Source organism: Hemitrygon akajei, chromosome 9, assembly GCF_048418815.1.
Source record: "Hemitrygon akajei chromosome 9, sHemAka1.3, whole genome shotgun sequence".
Lineage (NCBI taxonomy): Eukaryota > Metazoa > Chordata > Chondrichthyes > Myliobatiformes > Dasyatidae > Hemitrygon > Hemitrygon akajei.
In genome coordinates, this window is record NC_133132.1 from 50,844,458 (window position 1) to 50,866,214 (window position 21,757).

General features: G+C 39.8%; 1 protein-coding gene across 1 annotated transcript in view; it reads right to left on the bottom strand.

The window, feature by feature from the left end:
• Positions 1 to 5,657: 5,657 nt before the first annotated feature.
• Positions 5,658 to 21,757, bottom strand: part of nphp1 (nephronophthisis 1) — an 83,000-nt gene continuing 66,900 nt past the window's right edge. The window contains exons 19-20 of the mRNA XM_073055955.1: positions 13,735 to 13,779; positions 5,658 to 10,475 (exon numbers count right to left, since the gene is read on the bottom strand). Coding sequence (XP_072912056.1) covers positions 10,191 to 10,475; positions 13,735 to 13,779 — 330 coding nt within the window. The 3' untranslated portion in view covers positions 5,658 to 10,190. The remainder of the gene's footprint in view (positions 10,476 to 13,734; positions 13,780 to 21,757) is intronic.

Sequence of the window (21,757 nt, forward strand, 5' to 3'; positions counted from 1 at the left end):
CATTTATTATTCTTCTTTTAAAAAAGGGCAAAGACCCAACAGAGTGTTCCTCGTACAGGCCGATCTCTCTGCTCAATGTTGATGTAAAGATCTTAGCTAAAGTGTTGGCTCATAGATTAGAAACCGTTATTCCCTCCATTACCTCTGATGACCAAACAGGCTTTATTAAAAACCGTCTCCCTTTTTTTAACATTTGGCGTCTATTTAATATTTTATACTCAGTTCCAACTGGGACTCCTGAATGTGTTATTTCCCTCGATGCGGAGAAAGCATTTGATCGTATAGAGTGGAACTACCTTTTTGCAGTCTTAGAAAAATTTGACCTCGGCCAAAGTTTCATCTCTTGGATCCAATTGCTGTACCTGTGTCCTACTGCTTCTGTTCTAACTAATTTTCAGAAATCCCAAGTATTTAATCTCAAACGTGGCACCCGTCAGGGATGCCCCTTAAGTCCCTTTCTCTTTGATTTGGCTATAGAACCTCTGGCGATAGCACTTCGAAATTGTCCTGAATTGACCGGGATTTGGAGAGGGGGTGTTGAGCATAAAGTTTCTCTCTATGCTGATGACTTATTACTCTTTCTCTCAAATCCGTCTACATCCTTACCTCTAATGTTTTCACTTCTTGAACAGTTTAGCCAGATCTCTGGCTATAAACTCAACTTACATAAGAGTGAACTTTTCCCAATTAATAAAGAAGCACAAGAACTAATATTTCGTGATCTCCCTTTTAAAGTAGTCCATAATCAATTTACTTATCTTGGAATTACAGTCACAAGGAAGTTTAAAGATCTCTTTCGTGAAAACTTTGTCAATCTTTCATATGCTATAAAACAGAGTCTGGTACAGTGGTCACCTCTATCTATGTCCTTGGTAGGTCGTATTAATGTTGTTAAAATGTATGTTCTCCCCAAATTTTTATACTTATTTCAATCTATCCCAATTTTTATTCCTAAATCTTTTTTTGATTCCTTAGACTCTATTATTTTGTCATATCTGTGGCAGAATAAGCACTCTAGAATTAATAAAATCCACCTCCAAAAATCTAAAAAAGAGGGTGGCATGGCTTTACCTAACTTTCGCTTATATTACTGGGCAGCTAATATACATTGTGCTGCCTTCTGGTCTTTCTTCCACGGTCAACCCGAGTGCCCTAACTGGGTGGCAATGGAGTTGAGCTCCACTAAAGAATTATCTATATCTGCACTTCTTGGCTCTGCACTCCCTAGCAGTCTGCCCAGATCAATAGCTAACCCTCTGGTTAGACACACTTTGCATATATGGGCTCAGTTCAGGAAATGCTATGGTTTCCAGGGGTTTTCCATTTCTAGCCCTGTCACACACAATCACCTTTTTTTACCTACTACGTACAATTCAGCATTCCATGTTTGGTACAGGAAGGGCATTAGACATTTTGAAGATCGCTTCATTGATAATCGCTTCACTTCTTTTCAGCAGCTCTCTGTTAAGTTCAACCTGCCTAACGCTCACTTTTTCAGATATCTCCAAATCCGACACTTTACTGCTCCTTTAATTCCTATCTTTCCTGAAATGCCTGCGAAAAATGCTATGGACCTATTTTTTTCCATTAATCCACTAGGTAAAGGTTTAATTTCAATTATCCAAGATAAACTAGCAGCCTTATGACGGGCCCCTGTGGATAAAATTAAAATGGCCTGGGAGCAGGATTTAAATATCTCCTTATCCGAGGAGAGCTGGGACTCAGTTCTCAAATCGGTTAACTCAACCTCCCTTTGTGCTCGCCATTGCCTCTTACAGTTTAAGATTGTTCATAGAGCCCATATGTCTAAATCTAAACTATCTCAATTCTACCCTGGCATTAGTCCGCTCTGTGATAAATGCAAGAGGGGCGTGGCCTCTCTCATCCATATGTACTGGTTCTGTCCTAGCTTGGAGAAATTCTGGAAAGATGTCTTCACTACATTATCGGGTATTCTGAATCAGCAACTAGAACCTAACCCCTTAATTGCTCTGTTCGGTTTTTGGGTCGAGACAGATTTATGTCTGGGTCCGACCAAATGCCGAATACTATCCTTTGCCTCTCTCCTGGCAAGACGCTTGATCCTCCTTAGATGGAGAGATGTTGCCCCGCCCACTCATGCGCAATGGCTTAACGACATTATGGCCTGCTTGGACCTCAAAAAAATTCATTATTCAGTTCTTAATTCGGATCTAAAGTTCCATAAGGTCTGGGGACCTTTTATCGAGTACTTTCATAACCTTCCTCTTGACTAGGGTTTTTTTTTTCTTTTTTTTTCTCTTCTTTTCAGTCCCTTGCTTTCAGCTCCCTTTTTTTTCTGTTAGTAGGCATTATTGTCCTCTGTTGCTAAGTGTATTCACAGTCTGGGAGTTTGACTGTCCGGACTTATACTCTTTATACTGTGTGGTGGTTGGTCTGGAGTTGTTGTTGTTTTTTTTCTTGTGTTGTGGGGATTGGGGAGGACACTAAGCTCACTTGTCTTTAATTTAGGTGCTTTTTTGTTAAATTCTCTTCCTTTGTAGCATATTGTTATTGTATGCTTAATCTTGCACTGTATTAATGCTCCTCATTGGGATTTGGGGTTTTTAATTTTGTAGAATGTTTTGAAAAACTACGGTAATAAAAAAATTTTAAAAATAAAAATAAAAAAAATGTGTCCCGCAAACAGTTCCATGTCATATAAATAGTCTCAATTTTTTCTATATATAGTTATTACTTGACAACAGCCCCTAAGGCATCAGTGGTGCCTGCACTAGCTAGTTTCTTTCAATAGCTCTTTCATAAAGATCAGCAGCAATAAAATAACACAGGTGGCTTGTTTTTCTTGTATCACTGAGTTTGAGTTCAACAACCAAATTTAAACCTGTTGAGATTACTTTAACTATGCAAGACATTCCAAACAGCTCACTATAGCTTGACACTCCCACACGTAAACATCATCTCACCTGCCCACTGTACTGCATCTTCAACATTCATCTGTTGTGGAGGAGTAGAGAGAGAGAGAAAAAAGGAGGGAGACAGAGACAAACATGTGGAATGTGCTGAATTCATTTAAAATATTTCCCTACCATATGTGCTTTCTCACTTGCACAATTCTCATCATTGATCATTCTGATAGTCCTGACATAAATTTTCATTTTCTTTCCCATGCCCTACTAGAAGTAACTTATCTTAATGCATCTTAATGTACTTATCATGCCCTTTGATGTTCTACAGATATTGCTAAACCAATAGGAAATTTTGAGTTTGCTTTCGAGAAAATTTGACATGGTGTTAACTGTGAACCAGCAGTTAGCACTCAAGCTTCTGAATAGCAAATCTCTGGACTCAAGCCTTTCAGCTTGTGCTCAAAATCTAGGCTGACACTTCAGTATAGTACTGAAGCTCAATCTCACCAGTATGGCCATTGCCTCGAGCATATCATTGCCATCACATTGCCTATAACTTTCCCCTCAGAACACTTGCTCTCTGAAGCAGAATTTCTTAATGTAATAGGCTTAGAAGGCTGCTGGGTATGCGGATGCAAGGCTGGGGGTGAGTAATCCTGCCTAACAACATGCATGAAATGTCTAGAAGTATTAAGAAGATCAGCACTAACATTGTGCTTGGATTTGTGGAAAGCCTGAAACAGATCTCTTGCAGCATAGAAACAGCAGCAAATTTTGTTTCAGCATTTGCAGACCCAACCATGATGCAATAATTAATCATGGTGAGCTTCCAATGAAGTAATATCAGTTAATATGGGTCTGCTTTCTGGAAAGCAAATCCACCTTTCTTCAATCTAAGCCCAGTGTTGAAAGAGGCATTGAGGAATCAGGGCATTTCAGCAATCCATCCTCCAAGGTTGCAGAGGTGCCACTCTCCAGACCAGTGACAGTGGCTCCACAGGGCCAAGTCCATCTAAGGATGACAGCATGCCTGATCTCAGCACTACCATTACACTGGTGCATTATTCAACCAGCTCAAGATGGAGGAGCAACACTTTATATTCTACCTGGGTAGCGTCCAACCTGATGACATGAACATCAATATCTCCAATTTTGCCCTCCCCACTTCACCATTCCCCCATTCCCGTTTCTCCCTCTCACCTTATCTCCTTACTTGCCCATCAACTACCTCTGGTGCTCCTCCCTTTCCCTTTCTTCCTTGGTCTTTTACCCTCTCCTGTCAGATTCCTCCTTCTCCACCCCTTTATCTCTTTCAGCAATCAATTTCCAGTTCTTTACTTCACCCCTCCCCCTCTCCCAGACCTACCTAACACTACTACCACCTTGTACTTCTTCCTCCCCTATACCCACCTTCTTACTCGACTTTTCCTCTTTCCTTCCAGTCCTGATGAAGGGCCTCAGCATGAAACATCTCTTTTCCATAGATGCTGCCTTGTCTGCTGTTCTTCCAGCATTTCATGGTTGTAACACAGACTTCTATTATTTGTGGTGATATGAAGATGGCTTAAAGTCATTCCGTCTGGATATAGGCCTCCTTAAGGCTGCCCTTCTGAATCATTTGCAATCTTTTCCATGGCAAGCATGCAGCTGGTGCTCTCCTACCCAATTCTCCTTCAGTTTGCCTGGAGTCACTGCTGGGAAGCTGAGAGGCAGCAGATCTGGTAAATATGAGCAGCAGACCGATAAAAGAGTGATACACAAGAATGTATTTTCAATTATTTGGTTTCATAGTTTGATTAGATGTATTATGTAATTTGGAATCATAACATTCAGATTTGGCATTTAAATGGACACTGTAATGTCGAGGAAAGATTCTGTAATGAAGAATATTTGCATTTTATTCACTCACAGAACACAGACATAATTGGTAAAGCCCAATTCCAAATTCTCCTTGAGAAGGTAATAACAAGCCATCTGCTTTTAGGAAATGAGGTTGCAAGAGGTTTTATTCCACTGCACTGTTCTTCCAAGTGGTGAATGCCAAAAACCTGGCAGGTGCTACTGGAAAAGTTTCACTGAGTCTCTGCACTGCATTTTAAAGATGGCGCATGCAGCAGGTTGAGATTGTATGGTGGTGGGAGGAAAGGTTCAGGGTGCTAGTTGAGCTGCCAATGGATTGTGCTTCTTTATCCTGAATGATGTTGAACTTCTTGAGCATTGTTAGTGGTGAGCTTATTCAGGCAAGTGGAGAATATTCTATCACACTATAGATAAGATCAAGATGATGAAAAAGCTCTGTGGAGTCAGAATTTGTCCCTCACTATAAACAATACCTCTAAAGTGTTTCAGCACAAAACATCAACTCTTTGTTTTCCTCTGATGCCGCTGCTTGACCTCTAACCTTTTGTGTGTGTTGCTCAAATTTTCCAGCATCTGCAGAATCTCTTGTTTATGATTTGGTACTCTGCTTCTTTATCTGACCAATGCTAGGGGTCAGATAAAACAAGGACAAAGTTTGCTCCAACATGTCAACTGTAATATCCTGGGTTGAGCTGCTGCAAATTTGAGGAGATTACCGTAGATTCCGGACTACAGAGCGCACCTGATTAAAAGCCGCTGGCTCTAATTTTAGAAATAAAATCAATTTTTTACTTGTACAGGCTGCACCGGATTTTAGGCCGCACCGGATTTTCGGCCGCAGGTGTCCCACGTTGTAATATGAGATATTTACACAGAAAGATATTACACGTGAGGATTTTTTAACTTTTAATTAAATCCATATGGTAACATAAACAAATACATATTGCAAATGCTTTTTTTCGAACCGTGCCTGTAACGCGGCTACTTTTAAATATACGTTGCGTATACTTCTTTACTGAACAACATTCCAATATCTCCTAACGACTGGTAAAAAATATATATACTGCAGCCTACCAGGAAAAGTTATTGATCGCCTTTAACTTAAAAGCAGCGTTTTCGCTCCGCCGCTCGACCCCCTCCTTCCCGTTTATCGCAAACCGGTATCCCACAAGACGCGGCGAAACCGGGTGTGACGTCATAGCATCCCACGATGTAGTACAGAAAACAAATATAGTTAAAACAGTTCTAACTTTAACTAACAAATGAATTACTAAGCGAAAATATTATAAACTAAATAACTGCCATAAAGGCAGCACAATGCTTTTCTTCGAGTGTTTTCCATGTTGATGAGGGTGAGTACAAATGACTGATTTACAATAATTTAATTGTGAAAGTGCGCTTGATTTATCGTACAATTTCATTGGACCTCTGTGAACTACTCATCAATTTTATTGGTCTACTGTTACGAGGCAAAATGTTTTCGGCGGCATGAAAAAAAATAATACATTAGCCACTCCGTATTAAAGGCCGCAGAGTTCAAAGCTGTTCAAAATGTGGGAAAAAAGTAGCGGCTTAAAATCCGGAATCTACGGTATATGCAAATTCTGAATCCCTGTGTTGACCAAGTTCTTCCAGTCGGTGACTTGTTTGCACATGATGAGCACAGAATGATCAAAACTTCTTGATGCTCTGGTATTGGTCCATGGTGTTTGTGGAGACCTTTGTGAGGTGGGTGCTATACATCAGCAATGCCCTGTATACTACTTGCTCCCTTCAACCAAGGAGATGAATTTCGCTTATTTAGATGAACATTGCAGGGTGGAAGGCTTCATTTTTTATTTTATTTTCATCTCTTTCACATGTTGCCCTAGATACCCATCCCTTATCTCCTTGTCTTACTTGATGCCTGGTAAATTACTCCAAATCCTGCAGCAAAAATAACTGTCGAGCTCCAAGGGCAGCACACGTATTTGCTTTCACCTGCAGCTTGATATCTACTCAAATCAGTTAGGGATGTCAATAAATGCTGACTACTCTATGCATGAATGAACAAAGCTCATATATTGTATATGCCACACCCTATACACATGCCCCACACTCCAGGTTAAATGCCTCTAAGTAGGCATTTCCTTCAGAATGCCACAGTTTAAGTTAGAGGATTGGTGCATCCAGACAGACTCATGTTTACTTTGTTAAAACTGACTCGCATAGGTTTAAAATCTTTAATTTCTGGATAGAGTAAAGCAAAAGAAAGCATCCAGTATATAATAGGGAACTCCTTTTAAAAAATGGAACAAAATATATCCCATTATCTTGCTCATATATCCAATGTGTAGTTTGAGTGTCTTACATATCTTGGGCTGAAGTCTGCTATCTTATTTTAATTATCATGGTAATGAGAAAACTGAGGACACGAAAAGCTGGTTTCAGATAGAATGTGTCCAGCAGAAATTGCATGGTGGAACATGTGACAGCTTTGCTGTAATTGAATTGCCTTTGTGTGTCATTATCCCAACACAATTAAGCAAATAAGGCACACTACAGAAGATTTCACTGGTTCACTCATTGGGTTAATTTCGCTCAATGAATCTAAATTTCTTTAGTTTTGGTGTTTCCAAAACTGAGCGCCTTTTTCATCGAGCTCAAAAATTAAATCACAGATATTAATAAGGTACAGAAATTGGAATACTGCACATAATGCTCCACAAAAAATAAAATAAAGTTTGAACAAAATGATGAAAAGATTAGACATCAGACTGTATTATTTTGCTGAGAGACTGGAGTGAAAAACTGGAAAAGGATTAGTTAATTGCACTGATAAAATACAACTTGCAGATTCATAGACAAATAATAGTCCACTTTCCACTTCGGGTTTCCAAGCTAAAAAATGTTCTTCCTAGCTATGCAGTACTATGTCACTATACACTATATTAACTCACGTCATTACACAGTTCCTTTGTTTTAAGGATACAAATCATATTTTCTGCCAAATAAGTTAACTTTAATTATAATAATTTTATAACAATCCTTAAAAGACCAGCCCTCACTGATCTAAGTATAGAAAATATCTTCATAATATGGTTAAAAAAGTCAACTGTACAAATATACACTTTTAAGATGAAGTGACTGAAATAATAACTACCATAATTTTTGCACACTCAGTCAATGTAAACTATGGCAGCAAAATTATCTTTTGTGTAAATATAAACACAAGAGTTCTAAAGGAAAGGCCTCTCTAAACCAAGAAGTATTATCTGATTTTTGTAATATGATTTCTCCATAAGATACTGCTCAGTCATACAACATACCTGTATTATTGTGTGCGGCTACAAACCTAAGTCCACGTACAGCAGTAGACTGGCTCCAGTTTTACACAAGCAATCCAATGGCAGTGTAGTTAAATATGCAAAAAAAACTGCTGTTTTGCCTACATCTACTACAATAGAACTTCACTGCCCACTTCACCCCGATCAAAACAGTGGCATCTCATTGACTATGTCACTGTCTGATCTAGAGACCGCCATGACGTGAATACACGGACCACAATTGGCACACAGATGACTGCTGGATGGATCATTGCCTGAGGAGGGTTCATAAGAAACAGACCAAGCCAAGGCTAAAACACAAGACACTGCTTGATACAGCCACCCAACAGCACCTTCAGGCCTTGTTTGGTGAAATCCTCCAACAAGAATATCCAGAGGATATCAAAGAATATCAGGGTGAGCTTAAATCCACAACCCTCGATAGTTGCAAAAACATTATTGGGTCCAGAAAGTATCAGGATTGGTTTAATCATAACATGGAAACAGAACAACTTATCTCCAAGAAAAGCCTTTTGTGCCCGCCAGAATGACATCAGCAGCAAGGCCAAAAGAAAAGCTTACTCCAGAGCCAAGGCAAATGTCCAGCTGAAGGTGAGGGAGCTAACGATTTCTTGGTGGACTGAAAAAGCCCTGGAAATCCAGTGACTGGCAAACTCTGGTAACCCCGGAGACTTCTTCAGTACCACCAAACTGTCTATGGTCTAAGTTACTTCGGATTAAGCCCACTGTGCTCAGAAGATGGGAAGAACTGCTAAAAGATCAGAAGGATATCAATAATCAATGGAAAAAGCTTCAAGACCTTCTTAACAGCAACAGCACTGCTAACCAGGGGTTACTAACCAAATCCCCTAGAGGCCTGTGAGAGAAGACCTGGGGGGGGGGGGGGGGCGGGGGGAACCTCCCTGTATGAATTATGTCCATGATTCCATTAGCAGCCTGAAAAGCCACAAAGCCACTGGTCCTGATGAGATCCCAGCAGAGATCCTTATGAAAGGTGGACCACCGCTCCTGCACCACCTACATGCTTTGCTCCTGAAGATCTGGGAAAATGAACAACTGTCCTCAGAGCTCAGGGATTCTATAACAGTGACCATATCCAATCATGGTATTTACAGAGGCATCTCCTTCCTTCAATAACAGGCAAAATGCTTGCATGTATCCTTGTCAACCAACTCCTTCAGCTATTTGGTTTCTGAATCACAATTAGTTTCTCCCCATCTAGAGATACCACAGGTATGATCTTCATAACACACCAATTAGAGGGAAAATGCTGAGCACAAAGGCAACCCTTGTACTTGACTTTCATATATATGGCAAAGCCATAGACTGCCAAGTGCTCTGGTGTATACTAACAAGACATGGCTGACCTGACAAGTACTTACAAATACTGAGGCTACAGCAGGATGACATGTCAGCCACAACTCTCAGCAAATGTGGTGCTGAATCGAAACCCTTCACTGTCAAAACAGTAGTCAGTCAGGGCTGTATCACTGCATCCACCTTACTTGGCATCATTATTGCTGACATCCCTCACCTCAATGGCCAAGACCTACCACAGTGAAAAGTTTTGGGAAGGTTTATGGCCAAATATCCTGCTAACAATGAACACTGAGCAGCAATGGAAGGTCAGAGAGATCATTCAAAACATAAATCAATAGAATTCTGGATATTACAGAAATCAATGAATATCGGAACAGTGCAGAAAATGGTATTGAAGTAGATCAGGTATGATTTTGATGAATAGCAAAATAGGTTTTAAGAGCAAATTGTCTAATCCTGCCCATTTCTTATATGAAATGTTCCACTAATAGCTATTGCAGCAGAAGCTTCAAGATAATTTAAAATGAAATGAATCAGGATTTGAAAGAGTACAAAAGGATACAGGAAAAATGACCATCATACAGTACCTGCTGAAATACCAACACAGATCTGAGAGGGGGAAAAACTCTACAAAACCTTGACAACTTACAATCATGCATTAAGGCACTATCAGTAAGCTTACAAGAATAATCTAACAGAACAATCTTTGGTTATTTTCAGTCCCTTTCTCCCAAACAATTATTGAATGTTTTTATGACCACCTTTAAATAATACTATTCTCATTTTATAGTTGGCCTCATGGCTCTGTCGATGAAGTAGATTTTTGAGTCACTCCCAAGAAATCATAGCTTACTTCTGAAATATCAAAAACATGATAGGTATGCTCTGGAGAAAGTAGACTGTAGAGTGAGCCATTTTTCTCTTGGGTTTGCTGTAAAAAGTTAGCAATGTCCTTCCACCGGCTAACTTCAACTTCCTCATCAGCCCATTTGTTTGCTGGGAGAGTTGAAGAACGAAGAAGAGGGTATACACTGTCATGATACACTTGGACAAATAAATTCCTCATAAATTCTTCATCTCTCTGTAAAGAACAGAAATAAAGAGTGAGCTACTTTGGCTATGATAAGGAATTTTTAACATTCATTTAAACAACAATTTTTTCTGCAACTTAGTTGTCAAAATATGTAAAGTATTAAAAGCATTTTAAAATCCTATCCCAATTTTACCACATCCTGTAGCAAGTGTGACTTTGTTCAAAACAAACCTTTAACTGCTTTATCTTGTTAATACAAAATAAACAAATTGTTAGCATCTAATACTGATGAGTTTGGGGAAAATATGAAAACAATCTAAGTAAACAGTAAGATTATCCTTTCCTGTCTGCACACTTTTCTAGTTCTTAGCACCACATTGGCGGCAGTGCTACACTAGTGATACGTCAACGGAGTTTATATCTTTTCTTTAAAGCTAAAAAATGTACTTGTGGGGGAAATAGATTCACAGCAGCAGACAAGTTTAAACAGGATAGCATATTTTAATACTAAAATGGATTTTGTGCACTTAAACATCTATGGAATGTACTGTAGCACCGATGTTATCATATCAAAAAATGAGAAACAATAGTTAGATAAGTGATTTAGAGGTTGCCTCCCTGTTAACAATTTGCACATTGTGGAGCCAAACCAGTTTTAGAAACGTATTGTAATTGTAAACAGCATATCCTTTTATGATAAATGTCTCTTAATTCTTACCAAAGAAGTAAATTACAAAACATACAAAAAGTCGTCAGAACGATGTGCTCAAAGCTTCTTTATTGAAGTACAACAACCTCACTGTCTGCTTGAGATCTCTGACCAGTGACCACTCAAAATGGGGAAGCAATATTCAGGCTGTTATTGAGAACTTTGGGGACATGCATTCTGAATATTATGAAGCTCTACTTAAGTGAGAGAAGGAACATGCCATCTTACAAACTACACATCCACTTGTCCATTGGCCACTGCCCACATGATAGTGAAAGATTCTGCAGATCCTACAATGGCCTTATCAGCCACTTCAGAACCCCCTAAAGTGGAGCAAAAGGAAATTATCCTTTACTCAAGGGAGTGTCTAGGAAGAACCTATGTAGTACTATTTTAGTATAGCATAGAGTTGAGGTGACTGAACCAAAGAGAGCTGAGAAAAATATTTATTTCAAGTCTGGTTGACAAAAAAAGTGTAATTGTATTTAGAATTAGTATTTACTATGTTGGTGGGCTTTCCTATAAGGCTGTGGTCAGTGTCCTGCACAGTGGAAGTTGTCACTATGCCTTCAATCCGGAGCAATTTGGTTTGTATTGTATAATTGTTTAATCAATAATAAATACGGTTTGCGAAGAACATGGCTTATGGCATAATCTAGGCACACAAACCCAAAATGTAATAATCACTATTTTGTCACTGGAAATGCATTGGGAGATTATTGGCAGGCTTTGCTCCAACTAACAGAAAAATCATAATAAAACTCCAGTTGCTGGAACACTGAAATAAGATCAATCAGCAGATCAAATAGCATCTGTAGAGAGACACAGAGTTAACATTTCAGGTCAATGTCTCTTCAACAATTCTGCAGTGATTACATCTTGAGAAATTCTACATGCAGCATTCTATCCAGTATGGACCAACCCTGATATCCTATTTGAATCAATCAATAGAAGTGCCGCATTGTAGTACGGCAAAATGACTTCTAGCACCCATAGACCAAATGCCAGTTTTTCAGACACCTCTTCAAATCTCTCTCTCTGGATTCCGATCCCTTGGTAAAATGTCTTTAGCCACATTCCTAAGTTGAGCTTGCAGCCTAATTGGCTATTGTATATTAAGTTTGAAGATTGAGAAAGATGTGGAAAGATACTGAGCATCGACTTAGAAGTTACTAGGAAAAAGGACTCATCTAATTGCTGAGCAAGCTGACATAGAATCAATAGGCTGAATGACCTACCTCTCAGTTGTAAGGAAAATATGTAAAAAATGAAAATACGGTCCCACCACTGAATGTCATGCCGTTGTACCCCAGTCATTGATTTCATAGCCTTTCAGTCACTGATCCTCCATCCACAGCCTTCTGCTTCATAGCCCCTTAACCATGTAACACCAGCTTCCACTTCCTCAGCAAAACCCACAGTTGGAACTGTCCAGGTATACCCACTGCTTCAACTTGCTCTTCCCCCACTGACTCCAATTCTTGTTGCACGTCACCATTATTTTGCTCCTGGGACAGCCTTTTGTACTTAATTCCAAACATCTCTGTTGGACTTCTTGGGCCTCAACCAGCTCACCTTCACCTCTGGCATGCAATTTCTCAACAGGTCCACTTCACAGATGGATAGTCAGAGAGTCCCAACTATTTCCACTCCATCAACTATCAGGCTGAAACTGTTCTTACATGGAGTATCAACTCTACTCAACTTGTTCCAGATCAAAGGAATGGAAACTTGGATGAGTATACGTTGAATCTGTAGCTTCATTGGATATATGGAGCTTTCTTGGTTTTCAGTCCAACTCAGCCCTTCTCCCTCAACTCCTTTTCTTATATATTTATGATTGTATTGGGGCTGCTTCCTCTGCTCATAAACAACTGAAAAATTATTACCTTCACTGCAAATTTTTAGACTGCTCTTACTTTCAAAGGGTCCCTTTTTTCTGTATTTTTCTGTCTCCATCTCAGAGGACAAGTTCATGACCATTATCCATTAGAAGCACAAAGATTCCCACTATTAACTTGATTATAATTCTTCTCACCCTACATCCTACAGGGATTCCTTCCCATTCTGCCTCTTCTGGATATTTACACATTCTCACTTTGGTTGAAGGTTTCAGTCACTGCTCCGACTTAAATTTCACAGCTTGCATATCCCCTTTTGTTTGTTTTCCCTGCTTTATTAACCTACTAACCAGCAAATATTGAGATTAGCTGGGAAATATAGGCTTCACTCTACAGATGTTCCATTTATCCTATTGATTGTCTTTACAACAGTGAAAACTAATTTGATTTCCTCAGCAGGGAACTGATTTTGGACCAGCAGATCCAAAACAATGGTTAGAGAAAAATAACCATTTTGTGTTTTCAAAAGTACCGTTCTTTCAGAATCTACAGACAAATTTGTTTTATTGTCTTTTCAGTTATTTTGGTACGTCTTCCTTTTGAATGCTATTATTGAATAATTTAATACAAAACAATCCAACAGGAACTAGCAATCTTTCAAAAGCCTGTTATTCTCTTTAAATTAACAGTACCTTTCAATATCATTAACTTACAAGCAAATCAGACTAAAATAAATAAAACTAAACATAAAACTTACCTTCTCAGATCGTTTCACAGTTAATTCCTTCTCAGACCACACACTCTGTCAAATGGAAAACATCAGTATCAGTGAGAGAGATTTCTATTCCCAGTTACACAGATAATACCTCAATTTAAAATACAAGTTAGAGTCAAGATGTTTGAGGCAGCGTGATAGAGTAGAAGTTTGCACAACCAGTGACCCGGGTTCAATTCCCACCACTGCCTGCAAGGAGTTTGTACATTCTCCTTGTGATCATGTGTGTTTCCTCAGAGTGCTGTAGTTTCCTCCCACAGTCCAAAGGCGTACTGGTTGGAAGATTAATTGGTCATTATAATTTTTCCCATGATCAGGTTAGGCCTGGGGAATGCAGGGCAGTGCAGCTCGAAGGAGTGAAAGGGCCTATTCCGCACTGCACGTCAATCAATCAATAAATGATGTTCAAATTTTGAAACATAGCTTGGAATATATATAATTATTTTGACTCATCTCTTAATCTGCATAGTTCCACTGAGTTACTTCAGGTGTTTCTCAAGCTGAGCTTCTAGCTAAAATGAATCAGAATCTACAGTGCACATAGCTTGATAAAGACAAGCAATCAGTGCTGGCAACATGACTCACAGGTCAAAGTTACAACAAAGGATGCCAAGGCAGTTTAGAAGACAGCAAACAAATAGATAGGTTCTAAGCCAATGACATCTTAGACTCTTCATATTTGAACAATGCCCAAATAAAATCCAAACAAAACTGAGCCTTTGATCTGAAGGCACTCACACCATTAATACATCACAACACTGACACAACCCTATATAAGTCAAATACACCTGCATTTCTGTAATATCTTTCACCTCCTTTGCAGGATGTCCCAAACTAGTTTTCAGTCAATGAAGTAGTTCGAAGGAGAATCACTAGTGCAATTTAGCAAGCAAGGCAAATTTTTTAAAAATACAGTTTCTTTAATCCTTGATGTACAGCATACATGTTCAGGTCTGAATAGTTCCTTTGGCCTCAACACAGTCTGCTACTGTTTTACCTGGTTGCTCACTAAAATGCCCCGGCCGTAAGTTTGCCAACAATTCCAGGATACACCAGATCAGTCCCAACTCTTAAAAGCATACCAAAAGTGCTACCTGGCACAGGCAAGTGGTAGGCAGCGCATCATCTCATTCAATCATCTCACCCCAAAGGCTGTGATACGAATGAGCAAGTGTGTTACTATACTGTAAGCTCTTAACTTTCATGGGGCACACATTCAAGAATAGAATATGAATCCCGTACAGTCAAGTTAATATGGTTTACATTATCTACATGTATAAAGTTAAATGACAATAATGTAAATAGAAACTGAGACAACGTTTCTTCGAACCAGGATGTAAAGCACATTAGTACACGTAATACACGATAACTTATGAAGATAAGGGTAAAATTTACAGATGAATCACACATATATAACAAAGTAAAGTGCATAAACATTAAATATCACAGGTTACAGAACAGAGTAACCAGTGACATTTCAAATACAATGGGGCCAGGAGTTCAGAAGCCTAATGGCCTGGGAGAAGAAACTGCTTTCTCATTCAAACTGTTCTTGTTTTTAATGTATCGTAGTCTCCTGCCTGACTGTATAAAGTCAAAGAGGATGTTGGATGGATGGGTGGGATCCTTAATAATACTAAGGGCCCCACATATGCATCACTTCTGATGAATGTTCCCAATGGATGGTAGGGAGACCCCTATGATCCTCTCAGCTGCTCTCACAGTCCTTGTAAGAACTTCTGGTCCGATGCTTGGCTGCTCCCGTACCAGATGGAGATGCAACTTGTCAGGACACTCTCAACGGTGCTCCTGTAAAGCACAGTTAAGATTGGGGGGGGGGGGGGGTGGTGGGACAGCCTTGCATGCCTCATTCTTCTTAGGAATTGGAGGCATTGCTGTGCCTTCTTGTTCAGGGAAGTGATCTTAAGGGACTAGGTGTGGTCATCTGTGATATAAACTCCCAGGAACTTGGTGCACTTAACTCTCTCTATGGAGCCATGTATTTACAGATGGGGATGGTTCATCTGCACCTTCCTGAAGTCCATAATGATCTCCTTTGTCTTCTCCACATTCAGGTTTAGGTTGTTCTTCTCACACCAATCCACCAGCCGCTCCACTTCCTCTCTATACTCTGTCTCATCATCGTTCCTGATAAGGCCAATCACTATTCTGTCATCCACAAACTTTATGACACAGTCTGAGCTGGATCCTGCGACACAGTCATACGTCATTAGTGTAAAAAGCATCAGGCTGAGCACACAGCCTTAGGGAACACCAGTGCTCAGCATAATTGGACGAGAAACATTGCTGCTCACACGGACTGACTGTGGCCTTACTGTTAAGACCAGTATCCAATTGCAGAGGGAGTTATTGAGACCCAGCAAGGACAGTTTCCCCCATCAGTTTCTGAGATAAGATGGGGTTGAATGGCGAACAAGTCTATTAACAACAGTCTGGCATCTAAGACACCATTTTCCAGGTGGGACAGAAGAGAGTGGTGGGCAGAGGCTACTGCATTGTCAGTGATCGACTTAAGTAGTAAGCGAACTGGGAAATGTCCAATGTAGCCGGAAGAAAGGCTTTAATGTGCTCCATGACCAGCCACTCAAGGTATTTCATGATGGTTAATGTTAATGCCACCAGACAATAGTCATTTAGGCAGCTTACTGTTGCCTTCTTTGGATCCATAAGGACTCCTTGAAACATTATGTTGGTAATCTAACCAGGAAAAGGGCCACATTAGACCTTGTATTGTGAAATGAGCCTGGCTAGGTGATCAGAGATTCAATAGGAAAGCATTTGGAGAACAGTAACGGTAACTCCTTAATTTTTCAAATGGTTATGGATAAGGATAAGCCTGGAGCTTGGGGGAGAGTGCTAAATTGCAGAAAGGCTAATCACAGCAGTATTAGGCAGGAGCTGGGGTGAATAGGTTGGGAGCAGCTATTACTAGATAAGACCATATCTGACTGGTCGGAGTGTTTTAAAGGCCACTTTGGTCAGAAATTAAGACTAACGTGTTCCCATGAGGAAATCAGACAAGGATGGCAAGGTTCAGGATGATGACAGATTTTGTAAATTTAATCAACAAGTAAACTGAAGCATATGCAAGGTCTAGGAAGCCCTTGAGGATTATAAAGGAATCAGGGGGAAAAAACTTAAATAGAGAATTAGGGGACTAAAATAGGCCATGAAATAAATGCTCTTGCCAAGTAGCATTATGACGAATCCCAAAGAATTTCATACATACATTAAAAACAAGAGGGTAACTAAAGAGAGAGTAACTAGGGGAGCATAAAATCAATTTTAAAGCGAAATAGGGAATTTATGCCTGGAGCCAGAGGAAGCAGACAGGTTACTAAATGAAAAAATCAATATTCACCAAGGAGAAGAACATGAGGGATAGTGAGATCAGAGAGGGGTATGTTGGTGTCCTAGGGATGTTGATATCAAGGAGGAGATAATTCTACTATCATAAAGAACATTAAAGGTGGTTAAGCTCTTAGTGCTTGATGAAGTCTATTCTAGGTTCTTAAAGGGGCAAGAGAGGAGATTTCTGGGGTCTTGACAAAGATTCTTGTATCCCTCTTTGGATACAGTCAAACTCCCAGAGGACTGAAGATTAGCCAATGATGTTCCTATGATAAAAGAGATAAAATAGGTCAGAGAATTATATCAGTAGTGGGTAAATCATTAGAGAAAATTCTTAGGGATCGACTTCACACACATCTGGAAAAGCATGGATTTGTACAGAGCAGGTATCTTTTGAATTTTTTTTATGGAGGTGATGAAGAAGTTTGTGGAAGGTAGGTCAGTTGAAATTGTCCATATGAACTTTAATAAAGCATTTTACAAGGCCCCTCATGGTAGGCTGAACTAGAAGATTAAGGCACACAGAATTCATGGAGCCTTAATAGATTAGCTTGGCCATTGAAGGCAGGGGCTAGCAATGGAAGACTGTTACTCTGACTGAAGGTCTGTGTAGAATTATGAATAATGAGGAAAGTTGTCAAAGGATATACCAAGATACAGATCCGTTAGAAACATAGACAGAGAATTGGTAGATGAAGTTTAATTCAAACAAGTGTGAAGTATTGCACCTTTGGAGTTCAAACATAAGTGAAAAGTTTACAGTAAATGGCAAGAGCCTTCAGAACATTGATATACAATGGGATTTTGTGGTTCAAGTTTATAGCTCCCTGAAAGTTGTTACCAATGTAGACAACATGTTAAAGCAGTCATATAGTATTCTTGCCTTTAATGGTTGGGCCATTAAGTATAAATGTTGGGAAGTCATATTACAGCTGTGTAAAACCTTGGTTGGGCCACATGTGGAACATTAAATGCAGTTTGGGTCACCACATTACAGGAAGGATGTGAAGACTTTGGAAAATGTGCAGAAGAGATTCATCAGGGTGTTGTTTGGGATAGAGATTATTAATTATACGGAAAGATTGGACCACCTTGGTCTGTTTTCTCCAGAGTTTCAGAGGCTGAGGGGTGACCGGATAGAAGTATACAATTTATGAGAGGCACAGACAGGGTAGAGTCAGGGAAATTTTCCCAGGATGGATATGTCAATTACTATATTTTTAAGGGAGGGGGAGGAAGAGTTTAAATGAGATTTACGAGACAAGTTTTTTTTTCCCATGAGTGCAGAAGGTGCCAGGAAAGTTGATGGAAAGATACAATAGCAACCTGTAAGAGACACGTAGACAGGTATGTAATTAAGATGAACAGGCAGAGAATGGACGGAGGTGGACTATTTGCAGGCAAATAGAATTGGTTTAAATTGGCATGATCAGCACAGATGTTGCTGGAGAGTGTGTTCTTGTGCTGTATTATTCTAGTAGTCTAATAATTACTATGTCAGTTTGCCTCAGTTCGATGTGAATTTCCAAGTATTAGTGGGTAGGGTCACATTTGTAGTACCGTGTGCTCTTCTGGTCACCACATGACAAAAAAGACGTGGAGGCTTTGGAGAGGATGCAAAAAGATTCACATAGTTTTCTCTGAAACTTTGGAGGCTGAGGGGTAACCTGATAGAAATAATATTAAGTTATGAGAAACATAGATTGGGTAGATAAGCAGAGAACATCCTTGGACTGTGTTGGTAGTTGATGCAAATAACACATTTCACTGGATACTTCAATGTACGTATAAAATAAATTGAATTTTATCTCTTACTGTATCTCATGCGCAGGCAGATGGGATTAGTTTAAGTTGGCATCATGATCAGCACAAATGAAGAGCCTGTTCCATTTGTATTCTAGTATGTCCAATGTTTGTGTTGCATTTGCTTCCTAAATGTTGTTTGCTGCTTCAGTGGTAGTCACTTAGCTATCAGCTGTCAAATGCCATTTATAGATTTGCTGATGACACAGCATTGTTGACAGAATTTGAGATGGTGACGAGAAGGTGTATAAGAGCGAGATAGATCAGCAGATTGAGTGATGTCATAGCAACAACCTTGCACTCAACATCAGCAAGACCAAAGAACAGATTGTGGATTTCAGAAAGGGTAAGGCGAGGGAACGTACATCAGTCCTCATAAAGAAATAAGAAGTGGAAAGAGTGAGCAATTACAAGTTCTTGGGTGTCAACATCTCTGAGGATCTATCCAGGGCCCAACATATTGACAGAATTACAAAGAAGGCATGACCACGGCTATATTTCATTTGGAGTCTGAGGAGATTTGGTATGTCACCAAAGACAATTGCACATTTCTACAGGTATACTGTGGAGAGCATTCTAACTGGCTGCATCACCATATTGTACGGGCAGGCTACCGCGCAGGATTGAAAGAACCTGCAGAAAACTGTGAATTCAGTCAGCTTCAGCATGGGCACTAGCATCCATAGCATCCACGACATCTTCAAGAAGCGATGCCTCAAATGGGAAGCATCCATTATTAAGGACCCCCATCAAGCAGGATATGCCCTTTTTTCATTGCTACCATCAGAAAGGAGGCACAGGAATCCTATCTAAATGTACATTGTGCAATTTATATATTTGAGATTAGACGCCCGAAGACACACACTCAATGATTTAGGAACAGCTTCTTCTTCTCTGCCATCAGATATTTGAATGGCGATTGAACCCATGCACACTACCTCACTACTTTTCTAATTTAACTAAATATATATTTACTGTAATTCACAGTTGTGATTATGTATTGCATTGTACTGCTGCCACAAAAACAACACATTTCATAACATATGCTAGTGATATTAAACCTGACTTGGATTCTTCTGATTCTGGTAAGAAACAGCAGAAACCAGTCAAACTCTTCCCTGTTAGGATGCAGTAAATCAAAAGCATACTCTGTTTGCTTTGATATAGTGAACTTTACAAGTCATTCATTGAACTGCCATTATTGATAGAAATGCCAGGTGAAAGATCATTTAGGGTGGAGTAACTACATAACATTCCAGAAAATGACGGATCATTAATTAATCTGAGATTAATTTAAGAGATTGCTCTAAATGAAATTTTCTGATTACATGCATTTGTCTCTCAAAGGCATCTGGCCGATTTATTTTGCCTAATTGCAAGAGTACGCTGTAGATATCCCTTTTTAAAATAGCCTGTTTATTTAATCTTAAGAAGAAAGAGAACCACAGGTAAACAACATAGATTAGTTAAAGTGCATGGCTTTCATTTTCTGCATCAGGCCCTTCAGCTCATCTAGTCCATGCTCAAACCATTTAAACTGCTACTCCAATTGACCTCAACTGGAACCATAGCTCTCCATATCCCTACTATCCATGTACCTATCCAAACTCCTCTTAAAAGTTTGAAATGAGCTCGCATGGACCACTTGTGCTGGCAGCTCATTCCACAATCTCACGAGCCTCTGAGTGAAGAAGTTTTCCCTCATATTCCCTTGAAACTTCTCAGCCTTCATCCTTAACCCATGACTCTTTGGTTGTAGTCCCACCCAACCTCAGTGGAAAAAGCCTGCCTGCATTTATCCTATCTATAACCCTCATCATTTTGTATACATCTATCAACTCTCCTCTCAGTCTTCTACATTCTAAAGAATTACAGTCCTAACCTATTCTATCTTCCCTTATAGCTCAGCTCCTCCAGACCCAGCAAGATCCTTGTAAACACTCTCTGCACTCTTTCAACCTTGTTTACATCTTTCTTGTAGATAGGTGATCAAAACTGCACACAATTAAACCTCACCAACATCTTACACAACTTCAACATAACATTCCACCTCCTGTACACAATACATTGATTTATGAAGAACAACGTGCTAAGTTTTCTTTATGACCCGATCTACCTGTGATGCCACTTACAACAAATTATGGACCTGTATACCCAGATCCCTCTGTTCTACTACACCCCTCAGTGCCCTACCACTTACTGTATAAGTGATGATAAAGGTGTCAAGTTAAGAGGAACAGGCAGGAAATTCTGTGGATGCGAAAGAGACACAAAAAGGCTAAGTTGCCTCCCAGGTGTCAGGGTCAGGGACACCTCGGATCAGGTCCAAAGCATTCTAAAAGGGGAGGTGAGCAGCCAGAAATTGTGGTACATATTGATACCAACAACATAGGGAGGTAAACGGCTGAAGTCCTGAAAGAATACAGTGAGCTAGGTAGAAAGCTAAAAAGCAGAAATCTCAGGAAAATGCACACAGAAAAGTGAAGGTTGTTCAGGGAGCACTTCCTGGGGTTTCTGGATAGGGTTGTTCCATTGAGGCAAGGAAAAGATGGAGAGTGAAGAAACCATGGTTTACTAGAGATGTGGTACACCTAGTCAAGAGGAAGGAAGAAACTTATTTAGGGTTTGGGAAGCAAGGATCAGACAGGGTTCTAGAGGTACAGAGTAGCCAGGAAGCAGTGCTAGAAGGGAGCAATGGAAGACTATGGCGAGTAGAATTAAGGAAAACCCCAAGCTGTTCTACACATATTTGAAGGGCAGGAGGATGGCCAGAGTGAGGGTAGGACCTACCAGGGTTAGTAGCCATATCCCTAGAGTCAGTGCAGGTAGG